This window comes from Dermacentor albipictus, chromosome 4, assembly GCF_038994185.2.
Source record: "Dermacentor albipictus isolate Rhodes 1998 colony chromosome 4, USDA_Dalb.pri_finalv2, whole genome shotgun sequence".
In the NCBI taxonomy this organism is placed as follows: domain Eukaryota; kingdom Metazoa; phylum Arthropoda; class Arachnida; order Ixodida; family Ixodidae; genus Dermacentor; species Dermacentor albipictus.
The window spans coordinates 38,801,755-38,819,868 of NC_091824.1; the positions used below are offsets into that span (position 1 = coordinate 38,801,755).

An 18,114-nucleotide genomic window follows, 5' to 3' on the forward strand; every position below is an offset into this window, starting at 1 on the left:
AGAAGGCAACCAGTCATTCTACAAGAAGATGTGTCCTTCATTTCATGAGTGCTATTCTGTACTGCTAAGTTTGGTCGGCACGATTCCAGCTACTGGAAATGAAGCAAATGTTCTGGTCTGGGCTCGTAGGGCTTCAGTGCGAGCAATATTGTAAATCCATTATATGCTCCTGAACTTTCTGACATTATATATACGGGGGATAGGCATAGACGGCATCCGATGACTGCATAGCTCCTATAGTAGGTTCTGACAAATCACTTCTGCGAAATCTCGCAAGGCGGAGGAAATGTCACGGAAGGGGATAATTGGTCACCCACCTGTACGTATCACAAAGCTACAAAGAAAGCCGATACGCGTTTCTCCTAAAGGATCCGGCAGCAGTACGAATTTTTTTCCTCAACTGAGACGCCTTCTTTCTGAGAAACCCATGTGGGTTTCCTTCGTAGCTCAGTGCTACATTCGGGTGGTCGAGAATTTTCCCTTTCGATGTAGGATTCTCTATCTCAGAAAACATAGTATACTTGTAGGACAGAGTGCTTGCCCGGGTGCTACAGTCACAGCCAGCACCCCCCAAATGCTTTAGTGCGTGGCCTCATCCAAGGGTCCATCGAGCTGCGCTAGAACTACACGTATTATCTTATAAGGCATATCTTCTGCTGGATAACACAATTCCACTCCGTATAACACGTTTCTTCAAAGAATACGTCTCAATAATAATGTTGCGATGTCCCACTTGCCTGGTACTTGGGATGCGTTTGAAGAACCAAGAGTCCTATATTCCTCGCAATGTACGCCCTGATGTCGTAAAGAAAACTCGGTGCGTTTGTGAAGATTCCTATTGCTTCAATCACTTGCTCTCTTAGTATCATATAGGCCTGAAATAAAGAAATAAAAGAGCGGGCTGAAAATTATGGGATGTTTAGTGAACATTGTCTTTATGGGGCTCGCGGTACTCAAGTTTACGAGGGGCGCTACAGGAGTGAGGGAGGTTTACAAGCTGCAATGTAATTATTAGATTCATGAGTGCATCAATGGGAGCGTTCTTTTTTCCTTTCCTTTCTTTTTTTTTTCTGTGGGGAGAGAAAGGGGGAGCGCTAATGTGTGCTTGAAGTTCTGCTGTGTAGTGTATGTCATGTTGCTCGTTATTACCTTATGCACGAAACCCTTCGTATTGTATCTTTTAGGCCAGAATTAAGTACTTGGAAATACAAACAACCCTGATTGTTCGGTTTAATGTGTGAGCTGGTATTTTGTGAATGTCCTCTAGCCTGTTAGTTGCTTATTGATAGCTGATAAATGTATTTGGCCGAGCAAATTAACCAGCTGAGACGCTGCAGTGAACTGTACCCGCCTTCTAATCATTCCCCATTGCTCAGTTCTCGTTTACCACTTTCTCATTTTGCTTGTGCTAGAGAAGTTTCTCACGAAGCTAACTTCTGTAAACTTCTATGCAATCGTTTACCAACTTTAAAACACGTGTTACGTGTAGCTGAAGCCCAATGCTATATACACTCTATTTACAGAGACGCTAACGGAAGGCAAGAATGGCGACGCTATATCAAGCGGGCCCACGTCGCCTTCCTCCTCCTCAGGGCAGCCACACTGTGGCGGCTGTTCCGTAGCACACGGCACATCAAGCAGAGTTACGCAGCTTAGTCTAGGCACGCTGTTTGGACGCAAGTAAAGAAAAATTACTGATAAAAAAAAGAACGCTTACTGGGCGAGCAACAAAGGTGACGTAAGACAAGAACGAAGTCATTCTATAGAACCTTAGTCTGCGCTTGATTTTCGTTTTTGGTGTCGTAAATGAATATATATATATATTTTTACGTCGGTCTCGACAACAAGTGACATGTCCGGGCCATACCTGCCAAGTCTCCCGATTTGTCCGTGGATTCCCGAATTCTTACCAGTCCTCCCAATTGTATGAACGCGGCCATAAACCTCCCGAAAAATTGACCCAATCTCATTGCGAGAAAAACAAAACAAAACGCGTGATGCAGCCCAGCCACATCGTGATTACCAGTACGTCCCAGGTAGCTAGACGAAGTAAGCTTTAAGACCAAGCCTTTTGTGTGCAGGCAGCGTAGGCCAAACTTCAGTTCGCTTCAGATCGTGACAGGCGCGAAGGAATTCGCGTGACGCAAAGGTCTAATATGTGTTGCATTATGACCGAGTTTCTTAAATTAGCTTCTCCGTCATACAGCCTTGCTGTGCAGTGGCGAATATTAAAGTGTGTCAAAGGGCCAATGTTTTGCGATATAGTACGTGTTCTTTAATTATACACGCACGCACGCACCCTTTCAGGTCACAGTACGAGCACCGAGACGTCTTAGTAACTGTACTGGCAGCCGTTCAGATATTAATTCAACCATTCATATACGTTGATGCAGTGCAGAAACAAGGTAGAATTTTTTTTTAATATCACCTGTCCCCTCTCCCTTCACCTTTTTCGGCGTGGTTCATCTCCCGATTAACGAGGTACTCAGGTTGGCAGGTGTACATCTCTAAGTGTAGCGCGGGCAGAGCGCAATATAAGATCTCGCAATAGACTCGCAATAGCCCCATCGCTTCCTGAGGTATGGATACTTATGACGCGCTTATACGGATACGACGTGTGCAACGAATGACCCATGAAACGGGGAAAACGTTTCTAACACGTACAACATGCCGGCAGGTACCGAAGCTAAATCTTTCTTTCGCTCCATAGTGTCTATCTTCTGGTTGTATTTGCTTCAAAGCGCAACCCCGTGGCTCAAAACTTGGTGTTATGGCCAATCCACATTTGCCTGCTCTAAAATGCGTGATGCCTAAATCTTTTAGTAAGGAGTGACAGGCACAGCTCGTAAGCAGCGGTTATTTTTGCACGGGCAGATGCTATAAAAGCTTTACGACATGCTATCGATTTTGCAAAATGGCCTATTTATGATCTGCAATATCAATTCACAAAAAGGTATGCACATTAGAAAAAAATGGCTGTGGCTTAGCTAAGGTTAAGCCCAGGATGCGAAGCATACTAGCCTTTATTTTAACGCGACAGCGTTAAGGAGCTCGTGTCGCAGAAAAGCCGGTGTCGTCGGCGTCGGCGGCGTTGGCCGTGAGCGATAAATCCCAGCAGGCACTTCATGAATAAAAAACAACTTGCAAAATGGGCTGGGTGGGAATCGAACCAGGGTCTCCGGAGTGTGAGACGTAGACGTTACCACTGAGCCACGAGTTCTTTTTTTTCCTTATTCTGAGCCACGAGTTCGATGCTTCAAAGCGGTACAAAAGCGCCTCTATTGAACGCGGTGTTGCCTTAGAAACGAGCTGTTTCCAAGGCTCAGGCGTGCGTCGCTTGCTCAGGCGCACATTTCGTTGTCGCGCCGAACGCTGCGTTGCTCGGCGCTCACCGCGTCCGATGCGGGGCGCGTAGTCGCTGCGCCGTAGCCCATTGTCTTACACCCCTTGGCGTGTCGACGGGAACGCTGTCGCGTTCCACTCTTGAAGGCGAAGCTTTAGCGTCCGCTTTGCAGCTGTTATGACGCCATATGGTAGCTACGCGGCCGCGCGCGGCGCAGCAAGGAAGAGCGTGGTTGTGCGGCTAGTATGCTTCGCATAAAAAATTGGAGGACGCTTAAGCTTCGCCTTCAAGAGTGGAACGCGACAGCGTTCCCGTCGACCCGCCAAGGGGTGTGAGACAATGGGCTACGGCGCAGCGACTACGCGCCCCGCATCGGACGCGGTGAGCGTCGAGCAACGCAGCGTTCGGCGCGGCAACGAAATGTGCGCCTGAGCAAGCGACGTATGCCTGAGCCTTACAAACAGCTCGTTTCTAAGGCAACACCGCGTTCACTAGAGGCGCTTTTGTACCGCTTTGAAGCATCGAACTCGTGGCTGAGGGGAGACGCGTCTTGGCTACCGAAGAGGAAGGACGTGTTATCATGTGCTCCGAAGGAGCGGTGTTGGCGGCCGCGAACGGCCGCGGTAACAGGAATGCTGTTTTTGAAGACGAGGATTATCAGGTGATTTTGCCGCACTTGCCTACCGGTCGAATCGTCCTTAATACTGTTTTTTTACACGCGGACGTCCGTGGAAGACCGTACAAGGTTGAGGATTTCCGTGACGCTCTGGTTCGTCTAGAACTGCTCCCGAAGTAGCTGCTTTGGGGGCGTATCAGATGAATCACGTGTGGGCGGTCATGATGAAGACGACTGAAGCCACAAAGAAACTGCTTGCTATCCGAAGCATCATTGTCAAAGAGCGGCGCTGTATTGTCGTTGACCCCACCAATCAAGGCGTGCGCTTGAAGTTACACTGGATGCTGCCAAACGTGTCAGATGAAGACATCAGACAAGCTCTTGCCCCATACGGAACGGTTACGGACGCGGCGAAAGAACGGTGGCGTGTTCAAGGGATTTTGGACAAGGGCTCAACGACGCGGTCGGTGACCCTGCAGCTTAAGGCAGGTATTACAGTGGACGATATTCCGCACCAACTACGCATAGCAGGGGAGCTCGTCCTTGCCGTCATTCCGGGTCGCGCCCCTCTTTGCCTGCGGTGCCATACAACCGGTCATATTCGCCGGGACTGTCGAGTTCCACGCTGCGAGGTCTGCCGCCGCTTCGGCCATGAACGATCTCAGTGCGTCAAGACATACGCCGTCGTCGCAGCACCAACGAGAAGAGAAGAAGAAGTATCTGAACACCTCATGGATGAGGCTGAAGTTGAAGATATTTCTCCGGTTAAGAGCGACAAGGTTGGCAACACGGTCACACAGAAGCAGCCTCTCCACCCCAAAAATTTGTGCCCAGGCAAGAAAACCAACGACGAGGCTGATACTCGGAAAAAGACTGAAAACGAAGCGCCTGAAAACCAGAGTTCCGCGACAGAACAGAGTGATGTCCCCTCGAAGTCGTCGCCTGCCACTACGTGTGCGGAGGCGTCTGCTACGACTGACGTCGACATGTCAGCAGCCACTAGCATGCCTGCGAAGCGGGCACACGAGGAAACGATCGGCGTAACCGAGACCTCTGGAGCAACGACATGCAGCGAACCACCTACAAAGGCGACTCATCTGCGACGTACGCCTTTCAAGCCGAGGCCCAACGTCCAAGTCGAGCGGAGACCCGAGACGGGGCCGCCCCCGTAGCGGCTTCGTTTCGGGTAGTGCAACCTAGATTTGGCCACTACGTGTGATACCGCCAGCTTGACTGGCGGAACCATGTACAACAGAAAAGAGGACACCACTTTGTGCATAGTGCATGGGTCGCACAAGGTAAGCGCTATGCGACCCGATTGTTCTTGCTCATAATGGAGGCCGCAATTAACACCGCGATTCGTATTGCCACGCTAAATGTCCGAGGACTAAGCACGAGGCGGCGGCAATATCAATTGAGTCGTATCTTTCTGGAAAACAATCTCGACATAATCGCAGTTCAGGAAACCAAGATAGCGAGTCAGGAGCAAACGGATCGCATGGTGCAACAATTCGTTCCCCGTTACAATGTATGCGTCTGTCATGCGGCCGGCACATCGGGGGGCTGCGCTATTTTTTTGCGCAATAGCCTAAATATAAGTGTAGAAGCAGTCACTGTGTGTGAAACGGGACGCCTGGTTGTTGTAGATTTTACCTTGAATGAAGTTTTCTGGCGAGTTATCTGTATTTACGCCCCTAATAGAGAGAGTGAGAGACAGTCTTTTTTTGAACGAGTTGAGGATTATTTAAAGACCGATAAGCTTTTGGTTTTACTTGGCGATTTCAACTGTGTTTGTTTTCCGGAGGATCGCGTGAAAAAACTGCCGCTGAATGACCGTAGTGCACTGCTATTGAACAACCTTGTCAGTGAATACAACCTGGAAGACGTCGGCTATGTGTTGTACGACCACAGTGTTCCGCGTTTTACTCACTTTCAAGGACTTAGCCATGCTCGGCTAGATAGAGCTTATGTGTCACTGGAACTGGTGCCGTTATGTAAAACGTACGAGAACAACCAAGTCTCTTTTAGTGACCACAGTTTGGTTGCCTTCACAATAGGAACAAAAGAACGAAAAACAAACTTCTCGTGGGATTTGTGGAAATTTAACGATAAGTTACTCAACGATGAATGTTTCGTTAATGACATTAAAGAGAAACTTGGACGATTGATTGTAGCTGAAGAGAAATATGTAGTAACCATGTGGGAAGATTTTAAAAATGAAGTGAAGATGAGTGCTATAGAAAGGGCAACTAAACTGAAACAAGAAGAAAAACGGAAAGAAAAAGCCCTGAGGAGTAAACTCGACTTTCTACTTAATGTAGAAAGCACAGAACCTGGCCAAGTCATGAAGGAAATCAAGAAAGTTAAAAGCCAGTTAGAAATCATCGATACAGAGAAGTACCGTGGTGCCATGATAAGATCCCGTGCAGAAAGATTGTGGCAAGGGGAAACACCGAATAAACGTGCGCTAAGTGACGAGAAAGCTTACGCTCGCCGCAGTGATATAAAACAGATAAGCTACAATGACGAAGTAACGAGTGACCGCAGGACCATTGAACGCGCCTTTGTTGAACACTATGGAGACTTATTTGGCGAAAGAAAAACTGATCTGGGTGGCTTCATAAGCCACTTCCTGCACTTTATGCCACGATTGGAAGAAAACGTTAAACAAGGCCTCGAAGCGTCTATAACTGTGCGTGAAGTTGAAGCTGCTATAGAAGAACTAGGCTCAGGAAAGGCACCTGGGCCGGATGGATTAAGTGCAGCTTTCTACAAAACATTTAAAGCAGAAATAGCACCAATTATGAAGGAATTTTTAGTGCAATCCTACAAAAACAACCGAATACCCGCGTCATTCCGAACAGCTCAGATGGTCCTGATACCAAAATCTGACGACCCTGTAAAGCGCTTGTCTGTTGCATCGTACCGCCCCATTAGCCTTGCGAACACTGACTATAAAATTTTTATGAAAATACTGGCCAAAAGGTTACAGAGCGTAATAAAAATTTTAGTTGGAACCCACCAAACGTGTGGGATTAAAGGGCGCACAATAACTACCAATGTACACGTCGCCAGGAGCATTCTAGAATGCGTCGATGCTTTCGAGGGTAAAGTTGCAATGTTGCAGCTAGACCTGGAGAGGGCATTTGACCGTGTGGCTCATGATATTCTCTTCGAGATTTTAGAATACACGAACATAGGATCAGTGATTATCGATGGCTTAAAAATGGTGTACACAGATTGCAGCACACGGCTAATTATTAACAAGAGTCTCACGAGAAGCGTCAATGTCTGCTCATCTCTGAAACAGAGGTGCCCAATTTCGTCATTGCTTTTCGCAATATACCTGGAGCCTTTTTGCTTAGCCATTAAAGAGAACGAGAAAATAAGAGGTTTCAAATTACAGCAAAGTGAGGTGAAAGTGCTTTCCTATGCAGACGATCTAGCAGTGTTTTGCGATGACTATGACAGTGTCAGTGAAGTGGTAACTCTGGCGAAAACTTATTGTGAAAAAACAGGTAGTGCCATAAACTGGGATAAGTGCATCGGGTTTTGGCATGGCGCGTGGCAAAGCAAACCACGCAGTTTCGCAAAGATACAGTGGGTGACCACGCCTGTGAGATATCTTGGCGTGCCGCTTGAGCATTACAAAGACAGTAAGCATTTCTGGGAACAGGAAACACAGACGGCGAAGGAACAAGCGCTGGCATGGCAAGGGCGCAATCTCTCAATGTTCGCGCGCTCCACTGTGTGCAACATTTTTCTGGTTGCAAAAATATGGTACATACTACAAGTGCTATTCGTGTCGCGAGTGAATGTACAAAAACTGCATCGAGTGTTTGCTGTGTTCATTTGGAACTCAACCTGGGAACGCTGCAGCCGCTCTAATCTGTTCAGATCAGTTCGCAGCGGTGGTCTTGGACTATCACACCTATTTGTACGCCAGATTGTATCGCGGTTTATGTTCTTGCGGAACCACAGTGATCCATTTTTGCGCATCATGACACAAGTGCGATTAGGTAATCTGTTACCTGACTTCCTTGTTTCGTGTTCGACTGTTCACTCCCCTCCAGTGAAAGGTTTCCTTCAGGAAGTAGTGCTATCTTTCCGTATGCTTAGTGTTCGATTCTCGCTAGAATATTTAAGTTCCGTCAAAAGAAAGAAATTGTACCATGATATGATAGACTCATTAATGCCAGTTCCAATGTATAGGTTAGCATACTATGGAGGTTCAGGCGATGATGTCCTCAAAAGGGTCAAAAGAATGCCTGTGAAACCATCGGTAAAATCATTCTTCTTCAAACTCCACACAAATACCTTGCCTGTAAAGACTTGGCTGGCCGACAAGGGAATATATGTGCCGTGGACCACCGATTGTATAAAGTGTAAAAAACCAGAGACTGTCGATCACGTCTTCATTGATTGTTGGGATCCCTTTTTTCATTGGGACATCTTACAACGAACATTGAAGAAAGCATTACCAATAACCCCACGTGGTATCAGATACTTAGACACAGGCAATAACGATATTCCATATGACCTTATTATGCTGCTGAGCCTCCATAGTATATGGTCCACAAGAATGTCGGTATGTCATGCTGATGTGAATGCCCATTCTGTACGAGAAAACTTTATTGAAAGTGTCGTCTACATGCGTGAAGTGTACAAAGTCCAGAAGGAACCGCCCGATTGGTTGCCGCTGTTCGATGAGTTGGCGAAATTCAAGCGATATTAATTTCAGAGAGTCAGCATAAGCTAAGCTGATTCTCTTTTAACAATGTATTCGCATGGCATTTCTGTGACGAGGAAATAAAGAAAAAAAAAACTCGTGGCTGAGTGGTAGAGTCTCCGTCTCACACTCCGGAGGCCCTGGTTCGATTCCCACCCAGCCCATCTTGCAAGTTGTTTTTTATTCATGAAGTGCCTGCTGGGATTTATCGCTCACGGCCAATGCCGCGGACACCGACGCCGACGACACCGGCTTTTCTGCGACACGAGCTCTTTGACGCTGTCGCGTTAAAAATGACCGCCCTTTTACTACTGTGAAGAGGGGTGCAAGCGAAGCTCGAGACGCGCAGTTCTTCGTTGTCGTAACGCCTCGACTTCGCACTCCCTCACGGCGAGGTTTGCACGTCGACAACGAGCCCTTTCTCGAGCGAGTTCCCGGCGGCGGGGGACGCTCCAAGCGTCTGAGAGCAGTGAGTACCAGATCACATCACGCTCCGTTTTTTAAATGTTATCATGCGGAAATCTTGCTGAACACTACCAATATTTTATATCATCGTGTTCGTAAAGTCACAAGGTTTCCGAGGATACCGAATTCTTGGACCTACGACGACTTCACGAAGAACTATCGTCACCAGAAGATTCGACGCACATGTGGAAGTACTAGCGCTAGTCGACATTGGCCAGTGACGCGGCGCGGGAAGACTCTCACCTGTGCCGGGTGCGGTGCTTGTGTGTGCTCGCCGGACTCCAATCAACATTTTACGGCCTCTGCGGAGTTTTCCTAACGCCAAGAAAGTAGAAGGTGAGCCGTTCCCCCCTCTTTTCAGACTTTTTAGTGGGAAAAGACTCACGTTTTGACGGAAAAGCCCAAGCCTAGGATTAGGTTTACTGCTGCGGACGGCCGCGGTCGATCCTTTTCTTTTGGTAACCGAGCATGCCGGACAGTGCTTAACAATTCTCAAGTCCATATGGACGTAGATGAGCCGATTCCGGGCCCCTCTCGGGCGTCAGACCTTCAACCAAATGAAGCGGCGGACATCCTGCAACATGTAACCTCAAATAATGAGGCGCGGGGAAATAGCGACGTGTCTCTCGAGAACGCCGAGGATGTCTCAGCGTCTCAAACATGGACGGAGGACGGGTGGCACACCGTTCTATCACGTCGCAAGAAAAAGAACTGTAAGAAAAGCGAAAAGGAACCCGAAGAGGGAACCGAAATGAATATCAAGAAATTCGAGGGTGACTCGACAAAACATAGAGAGAGCCAGGCTAACAGCGACTTCCGACGTAGGAAACGCCGTGGACCTCCGCCTCTACCGAAGGATGACAGGATGAAGGTCATTTTGAGGCCACACAAGGGCCTCATGGTTAAAGATCTGCTTGGATCGGAGCTCGCTATGGCAGTGATAGAGGCCTGCCAGAATACTTTTGGAGGCAGCAGTTTTTTGCTGCGGATCCATCCCGGATCCAATATTGTCATATTATCAACACCACACGAACAAGTGGCGGGAAGCCTGCGCGAAATCAGACAACTAAAAATCAGGGGGCAACTTCACTCCTTCAATGCATATGTGGCAGACCCAGAAGATGTTCTGCGAGGCATTGTTCACGGGTTACCACCCGGAACACCTCAGGTGGAACTAATGGAGAACCTACGGATCCGCACTCAAGGTGTGAAGATTGAGAGAGCCCGCATGCTGGGCTCGACCAAATCGGCGATAGTGACTTTCACCGGAAAGGTGCTTCCAAGGTGTGTGTACTTTATGGGAGCAGAAGCGATCTGCTACCCATACAAACCCACAATACAGGTTTGCAAAATATGCCGTTCAACGGGTCATCATACCGATGTGTGCCCAACACCCGATATCAGCATGTGTTCCAAATGTGGGGCAACTGAACCTAACCAGGGGCACGAGTGCTCACCAAAGTGTGCCATCTGTGGCGACGAACACGCGACGGGCGACAGTTCATGCCGAAAGAAGCTAAAGAACATCGCCCCCCGAACGTCTAGAATCGAGCAGCCTCGACGGAAATCGGAGTGGGTTAATTCGAAAAAGGACTTCCCCGAACTCGAGCAACAAAGGCACCCCCGATGGTTCAGCTCGGAAAGGGAGGAATCAATGAGTCAAAGGAAGTCCCGATCAAGATCACGATCAGGATCAAGACCAACATCGAGGGCACGCCAAACCAAAGCCAACAAACCCGAGGACAACCCTTGGAAAACAAACCTCAAGAATACCTCGACCAACAAAAACGACAGGAAGACGTCCCCCCAGACCGGAACCGGAGCAGAAGAAGCAGCTGCAAACCGACCAAACAATCAGGTGAGCTTGGCGGGGGTCGTGTCTCCCAGTGCTCCAATAACAGACAATCAACAATATAGAAAAATAATTGATGAAAACAAAAGACTAACGCAAGAAATTAAACAGCTTAAGATCCAAATGGAGGCAGAGCGCCAAGAATTCCACTTGGCAATCTCCTCATTGCAAAAGAAGTTCGAAAACACAGTTAAAACGCTGCAGGCCTCTGGCTCGGTGGTCAACCCTAACGGGCAGGAGTCACAAATACATCCCACCCAAGAAAAGGAAATGGAACTAGGCGGGGGAAGAGGTGATGAGCTTCTTGGCATCCCCACGCACACGAACAACCTTATAAAACAAATCCAGAACCAAGTCCAAGAAAATAGGAGTAGCATTGCGAATCTCCACGACCTTTTAACAAATTTCATGTGAGACATAAAATCACTCATCGGCGAGGAATTAAGAATCCAGAAGCAATATGTAAACGAGACTGGGGGGGGGGGGGCTTGCAGAGAGCAATTAATAAGCGCCCTCTTACCCCCCCCCCCCCCCCCAATCACCCATAAACCATCAAAGGCGGGTCGGGACGACGCGGAGGCTCTCGTACATCATGGCTCAAACTAAATTGAAAAGTGCGGAATAATTAGAGATTTGGCAATGGAATTGCCGCACTTTTCACAAGCGCGCATCCGCACTCAAAAATTATATAAACGGTGCACCAATCCGACCAGATGTAATATGCCTGCAGGAAATTGGCCCCAAAGTGGTCAAGCTGCAGGGATATTACACCCTGCAAAATTCAAATTATCCCCGCGTTGCCACCCTGGTGAGCAGGACTATCGCGGCCAAAGCAGAGCAGATAGAAAATCTTCTAATCACTCATCAGATAATAAGCTTATTCCCTCTAAAAAGAGGTAAGGCAAGAACTGTAATACTAAATTTGTACAGTCCCCCCAAAAACAGGAATGAAGATTTTAGCAAACTCCTTGCGGAGGCTCTTAAAATCTCGGGTACCAAGGACCGCCTCGTGGTGCTGGGAGATTTCAACGCTCCCAACACCGCATGGGGCTACCCAAAAGACCCACCGAAGGGAAGGCGTCTCGAACACGCTGCATCCAGGCTGGGGCTGAGCCTGATCACACTCCCCACCATGCCCACCAGGATCGGCAACAGCGTGAGTGGAGACACGTTCCCGGACCTCACTTTCACACGTAACATCACGGACGCTACCTGGACCAACCTAGATGAAAATCTAGGAAGTGATCACTTCCTCATCAGCATTTCCCTATCGACTCCCAAACTACGCCGGGTGGCGGGGGAAACGACTCTGACAAACTGGACAAAATTCCGACTACACCAACCTCCACCCAATGCTGAGCCGGATTCCATGGGGGAATGGTCCGATTTCATTAAAGCAGCACACGGGCAGGCATCTAAAAAGATTACACGGACGGTGGAAATACCAGCGGTGGACAGCCACCTCCTGAGTTTGTGGGAAAGCAGGCGTAAGCTGCTAAAAAGGTGGCGAAAACAACGCTTGAACAGAAACCTTCTGCGTAGGATCGCAGCTCTGGCAGAGGAAGCAAATCAGTATGCCAGTAAATTGGCAACTGAGGGCTGGATCGATTTTTGCAATTCGCTACAGGACACACTGAGCACCGCAAAAACCTGGGCCATCCTGAGGAATATCCTAGAGCCGGAAAAGTCCAAAACCGCCACCAGCCAAACATTGCAAAGGATCGCGGAGGAATTTCCAGGCACGAATGAGGCATTAATAGAGGCTCTCATGGAAAGATATGTCGGAGGGAGCGCGATACAGTCAACAGGCCAAATTAATTATACGGGCGCCCAAAATGCGAAGCTAGACGCCCCAATATCCACGGAAGAGGTTTTTGCGGCAGCCCAGGCGGCCAAGAAAAATACAGCCCCTGGCGCCAATCAGATTACCAACGCTATGATTAGAAACCTTAACGATAAAGTCATAGAAGCTATCACTAGGCAATTTAATGAAAACTATTGGCTTAAGGGAGAGATCCCCGAAGAGTGGAAAACTGCAACAATTATTACAATACCAAAACCCGGAAAGAAGCCATCCCTGCAGGCGCTCAGACCCATTTCACTGACGTCTTGCATGGGAAAGCTTTTCGAACGGGTCATACACACTAGGCTTCAAAATTTCATTGAAGACAGGGGTTTGTTCCCGGCCACCATGCTGGGCTACCGCAACGGCCTCTCGACACAAGACGCGTTTCTCTTATTACAGGAAGAGGTACTTAAAGGCGTACCCAAGGGTGGGGAGCACCTATTGTTAGCTCTTGACCTGAAGGGCGCCTTTGACAATATATCACATGAATCTATACTTTCCCAGCTTAATATAATTGGCTGCGGAGAAAATGTCTTCAATTACATTAGAGCATTCCTCACGGGGAGGAAGGCTACGATAGGAATATCGCATGTCAAATCCGATTCGTTTCAAATGCCCAACAAAGGTACGCCTCAAGGAGCGATCATGTCTCCTCTACTTTTTAACATCGCCATGTGTAGACTTGCGCGGACCCTAGACGGTGTCCCGCTACGGGGTTATACTATTTACGCGGACGACATCACTCTTTGGGCTACGCGCGGCTCTCTAGCAGAGAAGGAGCAGACCCTCCAAGAGGCGGCCACTGCAGTTGAAAACTTTGCCAGGGCCAGCGCTCTCAGCTGTGCTACCGAAAAATCGGAGATAATACGCATCCACGGGAAACGATATAAAAGTAATGGGAACATAGAAATGGAAATCGAAAATCAGCAAATCAAAGAGGTCACTGTTGCTCGGATCTTGGGATTTTTGGTTCAGAGCAATGGCAGGGCCAGCCACACCATCAATTTACTAAAGTCGGCAACAAAACAAGTGGCAAGGATGATTCAAAGAATCACCTTTCACAAACAAGGCGTGAGGGAAAGCGACACTGTCCGTTTAGTACAGGCGCTGGTTATCAGCAAACTAACATACAGCCTCCCTTTTCACACACTCAACAAGAGCGAGGAGGAGCTGGTTGACACTATTATCAGAGGCGCCTACAAGGTGGCCTTGCGCTTACCGGTAGGCACCCCGACAGACAAGCTCCTTGGCCTTGGGGTTGTTGTGCCATTACCACAAGCCCGGATTCCGAATCTGCAAGATGCGGAATCTATCCTGCGAGCGCCATAATTCTCCCTTCACAAGACAAGATGCTGCGCCGTCGTGCGGGAGAAGCCTCGGCGAGCAGCGTGTTTAGACGTGTCCGCGTGTGCCAGACGGCCCGGCGCCGCACCTCCCTTGCCTGGAGGTCACCGCGCGCGCGAACTTTGAACCGGGTGGCCAGCGCGGTCGCTGGTTGGACCCCTCGGACGACCGTCGTGTGCTGACTTTGTATTGGGCCGTTTGAGTGACAATGGGCCTCGGGGATTATAAAAGCAGCGACACGCCGCTCGAAAACAGGACCTGCCGACCCCACCGGGAGAGAGTGTCGCTCCCGACGGGGGTGAGATGTGTAACGCGTTTTCGCCGGACGTCGTCGTGCGAGAACAGTCGCGTTTGTTGTGAGCACTCGGCCCCAGTGCCGACCCGTTCATGTCCTATATGATAACCTGTATATAATGTATAAAGTCCCTTTTGTTATTCTCATCGACGCCAGGCTCGGAGTCTTCGCTACCAACGCTTTGTCACGAAACGGGTGACGAGCGCTACGGGACCACAAAGCCGTAATCGTGGTGCAGCGGTGCAAGTTCGTAACACTGGTGGCACCGGTTGGAAGTTCGTAACACTGGATGGCAGCTACGGGATTGACCGGCATCAGCTACCTCGGCGCGGTGAGTGCCTGAAGTTTACCTCAAACACCAGACTTTCTCTGACACAGGTTATAGTAGCTTAGGGAAGGATTTGGTGTTGCATTGTGATAACCTTGTGTGTTTCAAGCCTAGTAAGAGTGTTTTGAAAACCAGGGGATGCTGAGGGGGTAAACAGGGCAGTGTGTGAAATACTTGCATATGTCTTACTAGTAGTGTTATAGTAGCGTACGGCAGGTATATTCAAAAAGGGTAAACAGCAGGAGGACAGTGTGAACGATGGAGAAGTACAAGGTGAAGGAACTTCTCGAAATTTGTGAGGAGTTGGGCATTGAGTTGGGCTCAACCAAAAGAAAGAATGCGATCCTTGAGGTCATGAGGACTGGGGACGTAACGGCTGAGGAAGCCGCTGAGGCCTTGGCGGGTATCAATGAACGTCGGGAAAGGGAGGAGAAGGAACGTTGCGAGCAGGAAAGGAGAGAACAGCAACGTCGCGAGGAGGAAAAGGAGGAAAGGAGAGAACAGCAACGTCGCGAGGAGGAAAGAGAGGATAGGAGAGAGAGAGAGCGACGTGAGCACGAGCTTAAAATGAAAGAGTTGGAGATCCGAAATAACTCGCCGGCGCCTAGTCTCACTTCTAATGTTCCAAGAATACGCGATCAACTTACACCCTTTGTCGTCGGAGAGGATATGGCCAAATACCTCGTGAAATTTGAGCACGTGTGTGAACGGAATAGCATTGAGCGATCCCTTTGGGCACAGAATCTGTTAGCGTTGCTTCCTGGGGAGGCATCAGACGTAATAACTTGCTTATCGAAAGAGGCGTTTGAGAGCTACAGTGATGTGAAGGAAGCGCTACTGCGGAAGTACAAATTGTCGCCCGAAGCTTTCCGGCAGAGGTTCCGGTATGCAAAAAAGGGTAAGGAGTCGAATGTTGACTTCGCGTTTCGTCTAAAAGCCGACTTGGTGGAATGGCTGAAGGGTGAAGAGGTTTACGACGACCGCGACAAAATTGTCGAATGCATCGCGTTGGAGCAGTTCTACCGTTGCATTGATGAGGATGTCCGGCTCTGGCTGCAAGATAGGCTAAAGGAGGTTAAGCTAAACAAGGCAGCAGAGTTAGCGGAAGAGTATTACACCCGCCGCAGCTTGCACAGCAAGGCAGTGCGCGTAGAAAAAGCTGATAGAAGAGATGGGTTTTCCGGGAAGTCCGACGAACGGAAGGAAATCACGCGTCGCGAGTTTCGGGACGACGAGTCCCTTCCCAAAGAAACTGTAAGGGAAGGGCAGAATGCATCTCAGAATGATGACGATAGTCCGAAACAGCGAAACGAAATGACGCGTTCTTTTGAAAAACGGAAACCGTTAACCTGCTACAATTGCAAAAAGCAAGGGCACATCGCTGCAAGCTGCCCAGAGAGAATTGCTTTTGCAACGATACAGGAAACTCACAAGAACATACGTCTATTGGAGCCCTATGTGCAGGAAATTAAGGTAAACGGCAAGAAGTGCCGAGCACTGCGGGACTCTGCAGCAACTATGGACGTTGTTCACCCGTCTTTCGTCTCCTCGAGTGATTTTACGGGAGAGTGCGTTAGGATACGGCAAGTGGCCGAGAAGGAGAGTGTCTGTTTACCGATCGCAACGGTTAGCATTGAAGGAGAATTTGGGAAACTTAACACCGAAGCCGCTGTGTCAGCCGCCCTCCCGGAGCAATTTTCCTACCTCTTCTCAAATAGCTCGGAGCAGCTGCTGAGGGATCACGGCAAATCATTCTTTGCCGACGTGGCGTACATGGCCCCCACGCGATCCAAAGCGCGCCCGCTGTCGAGGGAACTTGACTTAGCGTCGGTGAGCGAACAGCGGTGCGGCACACGGACCGATCACGGTAACTTGAGTGGCGAGCAGTCACGGGAGAGGCAGAGCTCGGAGGCTGGCCTAGACGAGCGGGTCCTGGAAGTGAGTGGGAGTGACGCGTGCAGTGCTAGCCGCGATATAGACTCGACGCCGCAATTAGGCGACGCGGGCTCCACACTCGCTCCGGTTTCCGCCAGCCGGCAGGAGCAGGCTGCAGTTGAAAGAAAAAGTCTGATTCGCGAACAACAGGAAGATTGTTCACTAGCCGATCTGAGGAAGAGCGTCAAACGGGGAGTGAAAGAAAAGGGGGTTTCATTTGGCAAGGAATCTGGCTTATTGTACCGCCGCTACACGGATAAGCAGGGTCGCAAATATAAGCAGCTTCGGATTCCGCGAAAATATCGCCGGGAAAAATGAATGACCTCATTTGCTTCCTCAGAAGTATGTTTTCGGTCCAAAGCGATTTCAAGGGGACCATTCTATTTGTAATTATTATTGCTGATTAATAATTGTTTCTATTTTGTTGTGTTGATGATTTGAAAACTGATTGTTTAAGCCTTGTGTGCTAGATCGTACACCTGCCTCTTGTTGCAGCGGGAGAAAAAAAAAGGGGAAAACAATTTAGTTAGGTTGATTTGAATTATGGCCTTGTCTGGTGTTTGACGGGAGACAGAGGGCACTTGTTCGTGTTGGGTGTTGCCTTTTGCCGGTCGGTTTTGCAAGCTGCAGAACGACCAAGCGGGACCAGTGGCGAGAAGCAAGGTCTTAGGAACGACCCGAGCGGAGCTGGTCAAGGTGCCTTGGCGACGACGTGGTGAGCAGAGCTCCTGTCCTGGCGAGTCGGACCTGGGCACGTGATGTTACCTGGCGTCCCGACACTGGACGTGAACTTGGACGAGCCTGACGAACGTGCGCGCCTGGCATCCGAGCCACGTGGAGGCAGCTCGTCTTCCCGGCGCCTTATCTGAGGGCGGGGATGCTGTTGTGCCATTACCACAAGCCCGGATTCCGAATCTGCAAGATGCGGAATCTATCCTGCGAGCGCCATAATTCTCCCTTCACAAGACAAGATGCTGCGCCGTCGTGCGGGAGAAGCCTCGGCGAGCAGCGTGTTTAGACGTGTCCGCGTGTGCCAGACGGCCCGGCGCCGCACCTCCCTTGCCTGGAGGTCACCGCGCGCGCGAACTTTGAACCGGGTGGCCAGCGCGGTCGCTGGTTGGACCCCTCGGACGACCGTCGTGTGCTGACTTTGTATTGGGCCGTTTGAGTGACAATGGGCCTCGGGGATTATAAAAGCAGCGACACGCCGCTCGAAAACAGGACCTGCCGACCCCACCGGGAGAGAGTGTCGCTCCCGACGGGGGTGAGATGTGTAACGCGTTTTCGCCGGACGTCGTCGTGCGAGAACAGTCGCGTTTGTTGTGAGCACTCGGCCCCAGTGCCGACCCGTTCATGTCCTA

General features: G+C 49.5%; 1 protein-coding gene and 1 pseudogene across 1 annotated transcript in view; one reads left to right on the forward strand and one right to left on the reverse strand.

Annotated features, from left to right (window-relative positions):
* The window catches only part of LOC135911450 (uncharacterized), a 67,030-nt gene that overhangs the window by 3,776 nt on the left and 45,140 nt on the right, over window positions 1–18,114 (reverse strand). The window contains exon 17 of the mRNA XM_070538049.1: window positions 738–875. Within this exon, the coding sequence (XP_070394150.1) occupies window positions 738–875 (138 nt within the window). The remainder of the gene's footprint in view (window positions 1–737; window positions 876–18,114) is intronic.
* LOC139059445 (uncharacterized) lies at window positions 3,908–5,131 on the forward strand (annotated as a pseudogene).